Source organism: Tamandua tetradactyla, chromosome 15 (assembly GCF_023851605.1).
Source record: "Tamandua tetradactyla isolate mTamTet1 chromosome 15, mTamTet1.pri, whole genome shotgun sequence".
Taxonomy (NCBI): Eukaryota; Metazoa; Chordata; class Mammalia; order Pilosa; family Myrmecophagidae; genus Tamandua; species Tamandua tetradactyla.
Genome location: NC_135341.1, coordinates 25,540,208 through 25,554,515, shown reverse-complemented (window position 1 = coordinate 25,554,515; position 14,308 = coordinate 25,540,208). Strand labels below are relative to the sequence as shown.

The following is a 14,308-nucleotide window of genomic DNA, read 5'->3' as shown; positions in this document are numbered from 1 at the left end:
ATGATGACAATAATTGTAGCAATTAATAATACTTATTGAGAACAAACCTGGGGTTGATATTTTTATGTAGCCAAATGGTGTGATAGCATAATATGATAGCCTTTACCTTACACTTGAATTTCACAGCGCAAACATTCTTCCTCAATTTCCTCAAAGATCTCTTCCGATTGTCTGACATTCCTATTGATCTCTTCTGAACTATCTATCAATCACAGTGCTCAGAAACTTCTTCCATTGTTACTGGGTCTGGCTTTGCTAGAACCTCATTTGTCTGTGGATTTTGTATGTCACGGAGCAACTTTCAAACATTAACTTTCTGAAATCCTGAACCTTTTGCAGTATTTCTGATTTTACCAGAAAAACATTTGCTCTTTGGATTCCCCTGAACTTAGCCCAATTATGCTGTCATAATGTTGGAGCATTTAGAGGTAAGTGACCCTTATTTCTGCCAGAAAGTCTAGCGCCCTGTTTCCTGAGATTCTGATGTAAGAGAATCACAAAGCAGTTCCTTCAGGGGAAAAAAAATTCAGGATAAAAATAGACATACAGTAAAACTTAAATTCCTTCAACAAACATACACTATGTGAGTCCTGATTTCTGGGGCATAAGGGGTATGTTTCTACTTTGTAAACTGCCCTTAGTTCTTATCTTTTAGCATTTTACTCCAGTTTTCTCTAGAAAATCAACATTTCCAAGCATACAAAATCTAAAACTAAGATCTTGAAGTCATTTTAAGGTAAATAATGGATAATTAATGAGACAACACACAAGAAATGTACTTTTAGAAGTATCTCAAGTCAAAGACTCAGATAAATTTGGTTTTAAATCATGGCAGTTTCAGTCCTAATGGCTAAGCTCATTATAACAATCTGTCTATCAATTTCCTGGTTACATGACAAATGTTTGGAAGTTCATCTCACAAATTGCTAGTAAAATATGAGATAACTAACTTTACTCATTCATTTTCCCATTCATTTTAGTCAAGGATCTTTGTCATATTTCTAAGTAGGCAGCTATCTAGGTAAGTTCTATTGATATCTTCATTTATCAGCTATCTGAATGGCAGTTATATTTCATAATATTTTTAAATGATGTATTTAATACGTTATGCTCTTCTTAAATTTGTCTGCTTTGCTAATCCATATAAACTACATCTCGTGGCTAATTATTGGTGTATAATCAGAGTAAACCTCAGGTAATTATTGGGGCACCAACTTTTATTTGTGACAATTATAATTGTTTTCATGATGCTTTTATATGGATGCTTCATTAGCATCTCTGGTCCAAGAAAGCCTAGTTTGACCTTTTATCTCACCTGCTTTCTCTCCTCAGGAGTGCCCTTTCAGTGTAATGGTGCCCTCATCTTTGCAGGTGGGTAGTATAAAAATCTCAAGGTCATCTTCCATTTGATCCTCTACCCTCACCCCACCCCTTTTCCTCCTACCCCCTTAATCCTCCATCCAAGAAACCACTAAGTCCTGTTGTTTCTATCCAGAAGAGAATGAAGGGAGGAGCATTTCAGAGAGGGAGATATGAAAAAGTATGGCATGTTTGAGAACTGATGCTCAGCGTAGCCAGAGATTGACTCATGGTGACAGCAGTGGTGGAAGGCGAGCCTGAAAAGACAGGTTGAAGAAGACCATGCATCATTTTGAGTAATTGCTTAGGAAGTTGGATTTTACTCAGGATGGAGTCACTGACGGTTTTTTGACAGAAGAATGCTGGGTTGGGGAATACCATAATAAGCACAATAAAAGGAAGGTGAGGGAGCATCAGGTACAAATGAAAGAGTGATTGAATGAAAGACAGGGAGTTAAGGCTCAGCCTGGAAGAAAATAAAGTCAAAGGGGTAGAAAAGGGTGGCCCTGGCCTAGGAGAAGAAGGAATGATGCCAGAGAGCACTTAGGAAGGAATGAAGAAGCAGGACAATAAGATAGAACGTGGTGGTCAGAGGAAAATTTCTGGGTTGAAGTTTCAAGAAGGGTATGGCCCTGGGAGTCAGTTGTTTAAGGAACATGGTGAATATCACTGAAATAAATGAGAGCAAGGAACTGTGAGACTAGAGCTTAGGTGGGTCATTACTAGGGATGCTGATATTTCCAAGGGTTGGCATGACTTACGGTGGAGAGGAAGTCTCCAACACACAGAAGAGTGTGAAACCTTAAAAGTGGATCCTGAGAATGGGGTGAGGCACAGAGGTTATTGGTTGAGATCACTGGCTGAGTTTGAATCCTGGTTCTACTACTTCCTGGTTACATAGCTCTAGGGAATTTAGGTCAGCCCTCTGTGCCTCAGTTTCCTCATCTGTAAATTGGGGAGAATAACAATAATTGTCTCATGAGGTCATTAAATAATTGCATGATATATTGTATATATGATTCCGCTATTTAAAAAGAAAGAAATTACAGTAATAATGACAACTAAATGCAATATATGGCACAGGATGGGATTTAAAGATAAAGGAGAATAGGCTCAAATGTCATTCCTGGTATATAAGATAAAAATGGATGGTAGAATGTAAGCTTTATATCAATGTTAAATATTATGAACTTTGCAAATGCAATTAAGGTGATTACATATTGACTATCCTTGTTCATAGGAAATGTACATGGAAGTATTATGTGTTCATGGAGTATGATGTGTGCAACCTGCCCTCAAATGTTCAGAAAATAGATAGGTAGATAGAGCTAAAGGTATTAAAATGTTGAAATTGGTGAATTTAAGTATCTGGAGGGGTGGGGGTATGAAGGAATTCTCTGTATGAGCGTTGTATTATTTTTGCAATTGTTCTATAAGCTTGAAATTATTTCAAAAGAAAATATATTTATATTTTTCTAACAACTTTTATAATAAATTAAATAATCTCTCACAAAAGGAGTTAATTCTTTAGGCTGAGCTTTGTCAGGAGGTGAACTGTATTCAAACATGGGTACTGCTTATGCTGGTAAATTGGGTTTGGAAAAGGCCTCCTGCTGAGGAGATTATTTAATATACAACTGAAGCTAGTTAATTGAAATTATTTCAAAATAAAATATTTTTAAAAAATGAAAAATAAAGATTGCATGAGATAAAACATGCAAAACATTCGGAATAGTGCGTGGCCCATATACTAAGTGCCTAGTCAATATTAGCCATTAGGGCTCAGAGAAAGAAAAACAAAAGTTGTCTGTTGCTTGAAAAGAGGGCAGGATAATGCTAGATATCCTTCCTGGAGTGAAGGGCAGAAAAGCAAGTACCTGGGAGAAAAATATGTTCAAGTTTAAAACCAACTTATATGAAAAAATTCCCATCTCCATTTATATAAAAATTGTTGCTAATCTAAAGCATTTTTTTTTTCTAACTATCATTTGAGCTTCCACAATCCTCAGGTATATAGAGGGACAGCAACATGATGGACAGAAGAGATGTTTTAGCCTTGGAATTCAAAGAGAACCATGGAAAGGGGAAGTGCTGGTAGAATGTTTGCTCCCTGGGAGTGGGCATAAACTTGGACCAGGGAAAGTCCTTGTTTGGGATTTTGCTGGGAGCCTCCAGTAGCTGAAATCCCCAGAAGCTGAGAGATGGGTGTGTTGACCCTAAAGAGGGACACAGCGTAGAAGACCACAGTATCCATTTGTACCAGCTTGAATCTGTTGTGGACCCCAGAAAAGCCATGTCTTTTAATCCTTATTCAGTGTTGATGGGTAAGAGCTTTTTGATTGTAGAGATGTGATCCATCCAATTGCGGGTGGTAATTTTTGATTAGATGGGTTCCATTGAGATCTGTCTCCACCCGTTCAAGGTGGGGCTGCTTACTGGAGCCCTTTAAGATGGAACCATTTTAGAAAAAGCTTCAGAGCCCTGAGAGCCCATATAGCCAGAGACCTTTGGAGATGAAGAAGGAAAATGTCCCTTGGGGAACTTCATGAAACAAGAACCCAGGAGAGAAAGCTAGCAGATGTCACCATGTGCCCTTCCAGCTGAGAGAGAAACCCTGAACTCCATTGGCCTTCTTGAATCAAGGTATCTTTTCCTGGATGCCTTAGATTTGGACATTTTCACAGCCTTTGAACTGTAAACTTGCAACTTAAATTCCTCTTTTTGAAAAGCCATTCTGTTTCTAGTATATCACATTCCATCAGCTTACAAACTAGATCACCACTAAAATCTCCGTGAGTCTTACCTTAGCATCATCCAGCTTCCCCCTGGTTCATTTATGGTGTAGTCATGTTGGCAGCAGGATGAAGGATGAAGAAAGAGAAAGAGAGCCAAAAAAAGGTAGGAGGAGATTAAAGTCCATTTTACATCCTTTACAACCTTGCTCAGGGCCAACATCCCCAAATGGCTAGGTCATGAACACCACAAGCCACGGAGGTTGATATAACAAATCTGGAAATTACCTTTATGGCCCCTGAAAGAAGGGAAGGAGGGCCTGCATTCTAGACCACTCTCTCTAACCTTAGCTGCACATCTATGAGTCATCTTTAATATCCATGGGGTTATCTTCCCACTTGGCAGCACGATTGTGGAATTACAAATAAACTTATCTACATAGCACATGGATGAGAAAAACAGGAACGATGAGCTTTTGGTATTTATCAGACAGTTAAAGGGCTAATTATGACCAAATTGCTGCTTCCCTTGGGGGGAAGTTTCCTTAAAGAAGAAAGAGCAGTGAATTCTCCCATTGGAGAGTTGTTTAAAAGATAAAAGTCTGGTTATAAATTAAATTAAAGGTAATACTGGAAACTTAAAAAGTGTGAGAAACTAAAATTATGGCAGCTCTGTTCTAAGACATGGAGTACTGGGAAGCCTGATATAAAAGTACAGTCTGGGCTGCACTGAGGTTTTAAAATTAATGTCCGCCCAATCTGTTTAAAACAAGTTCTTATGAGCTGCTGCGTCTCCAGCAGGTTATGTAAGTTTTTCTGAGGTGATTTCGCTGGTGAGTTTAGGGCTCAAAATGTACTTCTATCATAAGGACCTAGAGATCTCCTTTTAGGGGTACTTATTTGGGCAGTTGCCTCAGTAGCCCAGAGTAACCCATATCCTGCCTACCAAGACGTAGCTTTTGATGCTTTCAGTGGCAAAAGCAAAAGTCACTGACAACTCTGCCCATTCATTCACTGGCATAATTTCTAAATGATGATAATTCTCTTATTCCCTGGAAGAGAATAAAGGAATATAGAAAAAGTTGTTGGAAAGAAATTTCAAATATATCCCTCTTCGTGAAAGTGTGAATTTTGCTCTAAATGTGCTCATTTCCTAAATTGTAAATTATAATTAGGAAAAAAAAAAAATAGAACCTGGCCATTCCCAAGTTGAAAAATTCTGTTGTCTTTCCTGATGAAATATTCCCTGCTCAACAACTAATTTGCTACTAATGATAATAAGGTCATCCAAGTGCACAGCTGTTGGGTTTCCATGGTACATGCAGTGACTGCTTAAAATTACAGAGAAAAATCATGGAGGTGGGCTGTTATTCTGGTCGGAGAATTGTGCATGGAATGAAGCCTTAGGCATTGATGGGAGCTGGTTAGTCAGCCTGTCATTAATTAGCATGGGAAATCTCTCCTGTTTTAAATAATTTATATCTGCATCCAAAGTAGGCCATAGAAGAAGTATAATAAGGAGGAACCATTAGAGCTCAGCAGGAGGCCTTTTCCAAACACAATTTACCAGCATAAGCAGTACCCATGTTTGAATACAGTTCACTTCCTGACAAAGCTCAGCCTAAAGAATTGACTCCTTTTGTGAGAGATTATTTAATATGCAACTGAAGCTAGTTAATTGAGTAGTTTAGGTAGAAAGAGAATGCAGAGCTTTTACATCTTTGTTGGGCCAATAACGTCAGAATTTTTTTAATTTTGTTGTTCATTTTATCCTTTAAGAAAAAGAAACACATCCTCTCTCCAGACCCTAGACTATTCCTTTGTGTTTAAAAAGCTGGCAAAGCCATTGAAATAAGTGCCATTTTATTGAATGGGAAAATGTAGATAGATTTCATTCATATAAATAATAAATTCTCTGAACATATAAAATATTTCTTCAGCTGCATTAATGCCCATTTGCATTTCTCTTTAATATGAAACAGATGTTGTATTTTTCATTTTGTGGCATTTTAAAGAGAAGGAAAGGATTGGGAACCAACATGAATCACACATCCACACTATGTTCCATTAAAGACGGTATCACATTAATTCCCATTGCTCCCAAGTCTGATGGAGAACAGAAACCTGCTTCATTTTTAAAACCCTGAAAGTTAACATGGAAACTTTAATTCAAGCATTTAAATTATCAACTTGGAATGAGAAAATGAGTCTGCTCTGATATGCATCAGCCTAACTGCACCACTCTGGATTTAGGAGCTTCGATTCTGCAGGAAAGGCATAAAATTTACTTACATAGATCAAATCATCCTGGTGAAAGGTAGCCATGTAAAACCCCATGTCTCACCTGTCATTCTCACTGGGACAGAAGAATTGATTCTCTTAGCAATGGAATAAACTGGCCTTCTTCTCCTTTTGCTAACATTGTATCTTGATAATTATGCAAACTAAATTTCTGTCATCTTTCCATATCATGGCCTTGGGAAATAAAAATCTGGCAGATTAAATATGGCTGATACCTTCTATTATAATAACCTACATTCTACATGTATAACAATAACCAGACCTAGAATTTTTTTTCTGATGAGCCTCAGCTAAAAATCAAATTAATTTTCAATCACCATGTACTCATGACTTAACATTTTCAATAAGATTGAGTGTACACTCTAAGAAGATACTTTTGTTATCCTTTCATCCTGCCTCCCTGCTCCCCTCCCCTTTTTTTTATAGGTGTCAGCGGGTCAACATTATACCACTTTTAGCAAATATTGCATTTTAAGAGACATCTCCTGGAGATAATCTCCTTAATTCGAAAGTAAGCATCCACTGGTGGAATTTTGGCCCCCATGGTTGGTAAACATTTCGGAGACTGTCATCACATTTTAAATACATGTATATTTTCCACGTTAGAGAGGACCTTCTCAGGTTGTCTTCTGCAACCAATGCTCTGGATTTAGTACAAGCATACTTTTTGTTTTATCAGAAAATTTGTAGGTTTACAGGTTAATCATGTGGAAAGTATAGAGTTCCCATATTCACCCTCTCATACACGCAATTTCCTCTATTACTAAAACTTTACATTAGTGTGGTATCACTGTTATAATTGACAAAACAAAATTATTATAATTGTGCTATTAACTATAGTCCATAGTTGTAACTGAGAAATTGGGATTTAAGGATGATTATGGTTGCTGAATCATTATCTAGATATTCCTTTTTGCTTTCTGGTACTTTGGAGTAGACAGAGGGAAATACTTGAAATTTTGAACTGTAATTCACCTGCCTTGATCTCTGATGATGATTGTAGAGCCTTTATCTTGTGTCCTTGTAATTGTAAAAACCTTGTGACTAATTCTTACTTGTACCTATTTAATCCAGTTTTTTGACCACTGTCTTTGTCTAGTAGCATAGTTTACATTAGAGTTGACTCTTTGTATTGTATAGATCTGTGTTGTTGTTTTTAAATTTTTATTTGGGTACCATAAACACAATCTAAAATTTCTCATTTTATCCCCTTTCACTTGCACAATTCAATGGTGTTAATAACATCCACAGTGTTGTGCTACCATCACCACCATCCATCATCAAAACTTTTTCATCACCCCAAACAGAAACTCCTTTCCAATTAAGCATTAATTCCCCATTCTGTACCCATACCTGGCCTCTGGTAACCTGTATTCTAGTTTCTAACTCTATGAATTTGCATATTCTGATTATTTCATATCATTGAGATCATTCAATATTTGTCCTTTCGTGTCGGGCTTATTTTAGTGAACAGCAGTATGGTGTAGTAGGAAAAAGTATTGTATTTTAGTTTTGACTCTGCCTCTAACTTTCTATATGAACTTTGGCAAGCTAAATAACCCCTTTGAACTTCAGGTTTTCTGTTTGTTAAATAAGAATACTAATTGTTGCCTTCCAAGTTTGTTGTGAGGATTAAAGGAGATAATATGAGGGAAAATACCAGCTATGGGAACTAGGACCCAGTAGGAGCTCACAAATGCTGTTGTCTCTTTCCCTCTCCCTTCTTCCTCCCCTTCTCCTCACTTTCTAGCTCAAACAGACAATGGCTTGGCAGTTATCAAGGGCTCTGTTAGCTGCAGGCTAGGAGTGTCTTCCACAATTTGTAAAGTGTCATGAGAAAACCTCCTGCAGAGGACACAAGTCAGTGCCACTGTATATATGACAGCATCCAGTCTGTGTAGAAACTTCAGCCTCAGCCTCAGCATGACACATCATTTCTTTAAGGTAAATCACAAATGGAGTAAGCTGGAAGCAGGGAGATAAAAATTCTCTAATGTTGTTGGAAAGCAGGGTGTGACCCAAACCTGGGCTACAGTCTCTGAGCCCCTTTCAGGATGCCTGAGTAGTGGGAGTTGGAGAACTCTCTAATTGGAAACCATATAGGGCTGGGGAGAGTCACCAGGCTAGGGTGTGCTCACGGTCCAAACCAGAACATTCAGTTAATAGAGTCGAGAACTACAGCAGGATATGGGAATTCTGTATTTTATGCATGATTTTTCTGTAAACCTATAACTTCTCTTAAAGAATAGAAAAGAAAAGAACATATGTGAGAATCCAATGGCTGAAAATATAACTTAGTTATATTAACAACCATACAGTATAGGGAGCACTCCCCATTTTACCACCTTATTTCTCCTCTTACTGAGAATTATGCCTAATTTTATAAATAGGGAACAGAAGAATATTAAGGCAAAACCAGCACAGAAACTTTAGTGTTCTAAGATGAAAGCTGGTGGAAGGATACAGTATGTGGAACCTGCACATGTGGACTCTGGCTCCAATCCCAGCCCTTGTATTCCTAGCTGAGAGTCCTCGGGCATTGTATTAGTCAGGGGTCTCTAGGAAAACAGAACCAACAGGAGATATCTGTAAATATGAGATTTTATAAAAATGTCTCATGCAACTGTGGTGAGTATGAGTCCAAATTCTGTAGAGCAGGCTGCAGGCTGGTAACAACAATGAAGGTGTTCGATGAGTTCCCTAGGAGAGACTGGCTGGCTGAAGTAGAGACAAAGTTCTCTCTTCTGACTTCTGAAGTTGTCACCTCTCCCTTAAAAGTCTTCAACTATTGGATTAAATCCAACTAATTGTATTGTTATTGCAGAAAACACTATTCTCACTTGATCATAGATGTAATCAGCCATAGATGCAATCAACTGACTGATGATATAAGTCCACAAATGTCCTCACAATAACAGTTAGGCCAGCACTTGCCTGACCTCACAACTGAGTCCATCACCTGACAAAGTTGACACAGGAATCTAACCATCACAGACATTGTTTTTAACTTTTCTGAACTTTAATTTCCTTATGTGAAAATGGGAGTAACTTTGTGGAGTGGCATTGAAGATTCAGTGAGATAATTGACTGATTCTTCAAGCCAAAACCTAGGATATTGATTATTGGTAGAAAAAAAAATTGACTGAAAAATATGATTGATTCCATGCCATTTATATATATGGCTCAAAGTATAGCAAAGTTTTATGTTTGTTCAAGGTTACTTTGTATGCCCATGATAGTAAAAAGGTGTGAACCCATAGAGTCACAGTATAGTGGTGTAACAGAGGGCAAATGTCCCATTATTTCCTACCTCAAGCATGAAGCTTCTCATTTCTGGGCTGGTGTCTATGATTCGTACTCTTCGCTTCTACTTGATTTGAGGCAAATCAGTATAACTTTGTCAGATCTTGAAAGTAATAACCTTTGTGCATTAATCAGCCAAATATATGGCAATTCTATATTGTTAAGGAATTGAAGGCATAGAAGATAGAAGGGACTGAGGACCTTAAAGATAAAAACCTTTAACTCACTACATGAGTTCCTCTGAAAAATACAATTGCTTTTAGGAGAACATGTTCCTGACTTCTTTATTCAGTTCCTTCTGCATGGAGTGCCCTTTCTTGGTCTGCCCCTTAATATCTGAAACTGTCCATTTCTCAACTCCCTGTTGCCTTCTCCATGAAGAATTGTTCTAAGCCCGTGCTCCCCATATGGTAGCCATTAGGTGCATGTGGCTTTTTAAATCTGGTTTTAATTAATAAAAATTAAATGAAATTAGTAATTCATTTTCTTAGTCACACTGGCCACACTTCAAGGGCTGAATAGCCACATATAATTAGTGAGCATCTCAGATATAGAACATTTCTCACCTTCAGAAAGTTCCATTGGATAGGTACAATTCCAAGCACTCCAGATGGGTATACTCTCCACTTTCTCTGCCCTCTGGTAGAATTTGCTTTGCTCATTTATGGAATATGTTACTTTCTACCTTGATTGGTTGTATCAGAGTGATGGCTTTTAAATGGTGATATGCAGAGTCCAAGGGATCCTTGGGTGTGATCAGGCCCCACAGTGCTGGGGATAGGAGATGATAAATCAGGTGTGATTAAGGACTTTGACCTTCCTCTTCAACCATTAGAGCTACATTTTTATCTATTTTACCTTGTGGGGCTCTTTGTGAGGACTGTGTCTGCTAGATGGTGGACAACTACTGCTATCTTTATGCCTGTTTATGTTTTCTATTCAGAATCTTTGATGACAAGATTTGCTTCTAATTCAATTTTTCATCTCCCACACTCAGTGCACCAGTGGGTTGTCTATAGCAGACACACACAGTTCTAGTTGGTTGAATGAGGAGTTAAGCCCTAAAAACTATGGCCTAATGCAGGTCTATTCCATAAGTTCTACAGTACAATTACTGAACCTCCTTTGCAACAAGAGCCTTGGCCAATCAGAGATTGGATGATTTTCCTGACATCCTCACCAATATCAGAAGTAATATACATGTAGTTTATGACATTTTCTGCTCCACAAATTACTTTCTCTTTCACTCTCTCTCTAACAATTATTTGGGTTTTGATTTACAGTTTGGTTTACCTTTTCTGATCTGTTTTTACCTCTTAACAACCTTCCATGCATCCAGTTCCCCCAGTAGAGAGTTTAACCAGATTGGCCAATTAGCACTTCTTTTTTAACAAACACTTAAATATCTCACTCTACTCAAGTATAGAGGACACCTTGTAGTGAGGAGATAAATCAGAACTTCCCCATAGATTTTCTTTACCTGAAGTGAGAGTCTCACTTGAAATAATTGCATCAACAATAATAATGCACACACATGTGCATATTTCATGGTTATAACTCTGCTGGGAGCTTTGATTTCTCCTTGGCATCAAGGACTGTAGGATCATATGTGATTTCTCAATTTGCTTTGATGGGCTATGTTGTTTAATAAGATGTAATTAATATATGATGAATGTTAACATAAAGTGGTTTTTTAAAAAAAATGTACAATGACTGGTATCTATTTCCATAGTTCTCCCTGATGTCTCTAAAATTGTGTACTATATGTCCTAAAGATGGAATTTGAGTTACCATTTTTCCACATCCCAGATGGCTCTGACCTCTATGCTAATTAGCTATTTAAATAAATTGGCAGACTATTCTAAGAAAGCGCAGTTGATATATCAAACTGTTAGCTTATTCTAAATAATGAGTAACACATTTTACTTCTTAGCTCTTTTATTTATAGAGTTGCTCACTGTGTCTTTTAATGAATTAGTGGTTTTACTGAAACACTAAATTATCTTTGTTTAACTGAGGAACAATAATCAAGTTGGCTTTTGGTGCACTCCTGATTTATGGCTGTGCAGGTGATGGTCCCAGCATCAATCTGTGATGTTCTTTTATTTCAACGTAATATTTCAATTGAGTTTTCACGAAAGCATTCAATTTGCACTTAAAAAGCAGTCAATATAGGTTAATAAAATGGTGTCAACTGATCATGAATGAGCTGTTCTGCTTGTATAACCCTGGCCTTCTACCATGAATTGTCTTGGATTGACATCCCACAACACAGGGTGCTAGCCAAAAAGACATGTGAATGCTTTAAAGTGCCATATACACCTAGGGATGCTAAATATGGATGGTTTGAATGGCTGGTTATTTATTTTGTGTGTTCCAATGTTGTGGGAGATGTGAAAACTGAATAAGATGCAATATATAAGTTAGTGGGGCAGTCATGAAAATAGCTGTAATAGGACAAGATTAGGTAATAAGTACCTTCACAAAAGTCCAGCAATGTGTGATAAGAGTCCAATGGGAGGAAAACTTTATTTCTCTTGGGGGTTGGGAAAGGCTTTACAGATGGGATGACTTTGGAGCAGGGCCTAAAGAATGAATATGGCTGGAGAGGGGGGAAAAGCATTTTTGGCAGTGTATTAGTTTTACCTTGCTGCTGTAACAAAATACTACAAAGTAGTATCTTTAAACAACCCCCATTTATATTTCACAATTTCTGTGGATCATATGTCTGGCACAGCATGGCTCAGTTGGTTCCCTGCTTAGGTTTTCACAAGGCCAAAATCGAGCAGTTGTCAGGGCTGCATTCCTTTCTGGAGACTGGGGAAGAATGCGTTTCCTGGCACATTTAGGTTGTTAGCAGGAGTCAATTCCATGTGGCTCCAAGGCTGAGGCCCCTATTTCCTTGCTGACTTCTTAAGACCTTGCGTTACTTATCACCTTGTCCTTTCCATCTGGGAGCTCTGACTTTCCCTTCTGCTGCATTTTTCTGACTCTAGCCAGAGAAAGTTTTCTGTATTTAAACTGGGCCCATAGTGATAATCCAGAATAATCCCCTTATTCAAAGGTCCATCACCTTAATTATATCTGCAAAGTCCCACTTGCCATGTAACATAACATGTTCATAGGTTCCAAGAATTAGAGTGCAGTCATCTTTGGGTGGGGAGAGGGGGTTTGCTCTGCCTACCACAGTCAGGGAGAAGCATAGAAACAGAAGGGCACTTCAGGGCAATGGTGAGGGGTAAGGTTTCTTTAGAGGATGAAATAGGAAATGGGGTTGGGAGGGAAAAATTGATTGTTCCCTTCCAAGTGTTCCCATGGAGCCCCATAACACTTTCTGATCCGACTAAAGGAAAGCTCAAATACTGAGTTGTCTCCTTCTCTTCTCCTTTAGGCCAGGGACCTACTTTGTTTAGTTTTGCACCCCAGGACTAGTACCCTGACTTCCCTCTCAATTGGTAGTTTTGGAGTTGAGTTGAAGGAAAGTAATGGCAATTGATGATAGTAAAATAACACATTTTAGACCAAGAAGTAAATGTCTAAATGAAGATTGTCAGACAGAAGTAGTGGAGATGATCATAGGACAAAACGTAATTCTAAAGCAGGGCTATCTTTGTGTAGTCTGTAATGCCTTGAACTTAGTAGATAGTCAATAAATATTAATAGATTGAACATGAAATAGGCAATCTTGTAGGTCGGGTTTCTCACCTTGAGGTCAGGCTCCATCAGAGATTTCCCAGGAGGTCACAGGGACTGAATGGCCATCTTCCTTCTCCTGAGTCAGCTCTCTCAGCACCACCTCCCAGGCCTTGCCCAGGTCTGACTGCTCATTTCCTCCTGGCTGCCTATTAAGAGCTTAACCCAATGACCTGAAACAATATGAACTTGAGGATCTATCTACTTACCAAGGCACCCTTCTTATTTTCCACCCTGTTCTCCTGGTTTTCACTCTTTCTTTGCTAGTGTTGGCTTAGAAGAGAGGCCAAATTTCTCTGGCCAAAAAAAAATGTATTTCAGGAATCAGTGAAACAGAGGCATACTGTTTTTGCTCTTGCTTCTCAGCTGAACTGAAATCCTGATAATTTTGTGAAGGACTAAGAGAGAGAGGTCATAGACCCTCAGAGGGCCCACAGATGGACAAGTTTGCAGGCCATGATACTGAGGACCGCAGGGCTTTCATTTGTCGTGCACATTCCATAGGAATGCAGTTCTCAGAGGTGCACTTGCTCCTTCCCCCTGGAAATCCCTGAATGTTTCCCACACCATCCAAGGACAGTGTGTGCCTTCTCCCCTCAAACAACCGCGCCTTCTCTAGGTACAGCTGACAAGGGTGAGGGAGCAGGTGAAGAGAATTATGTTACCCTGCTCTTTTGCTCCTGACAACCTTCCTTATGTGTGATGAAATATAAATAGTATAAACCATGATTCACTATTAAAACTGGAAGAGAAATGATACCGAGATTCATAAATTAATGGTAAATCTCTTTTGCGGGGTGATTGCAGGATTAGCGAGAGCCCACTCACCTATAGTTAGCAATGACAAATGATCTCTGAGGACTCATGTTATGCAGTTTTCAGTGTCAATCTTAAGAAAAATATTAAAAATACTTTACAGA

General features: G+C 38.4%; 1 protein-coding gene across 28 annotated transcripts in view; it reads left to right on the top strand.

Moving 5' to 3' along the window:
• LOC143656990 (uncharacterized) overlaps nt 1-14,308 on the top strand; it is a 402,509-nt gene that overhangs the window by 287,629 nt on the left and 100,572 nt on the right. For 18 of the 28 annotated variants that reach the window (XR_013162685.1, XR_013162684.1, XR_013162693.1 and 15 more), the window contains one exon: nt 1,333-1,371. The exons of the other annotated variants lie outside the window; for them this stretch is intronic. Coding sequence is in view for 12 of the 18 variants with exons in the window: in XM_077128840.1 (XP_076984955.1) it covers nt 1,333-1,371 (39 nt within the window). In the remaining 6 variants the exon portion in view is untranslated. The remainder of the gene's footprint in view (nt 1-1,332; nt 1,372-14,308) is intronic. 28 annotated transcript variants of the gene reach the window in all.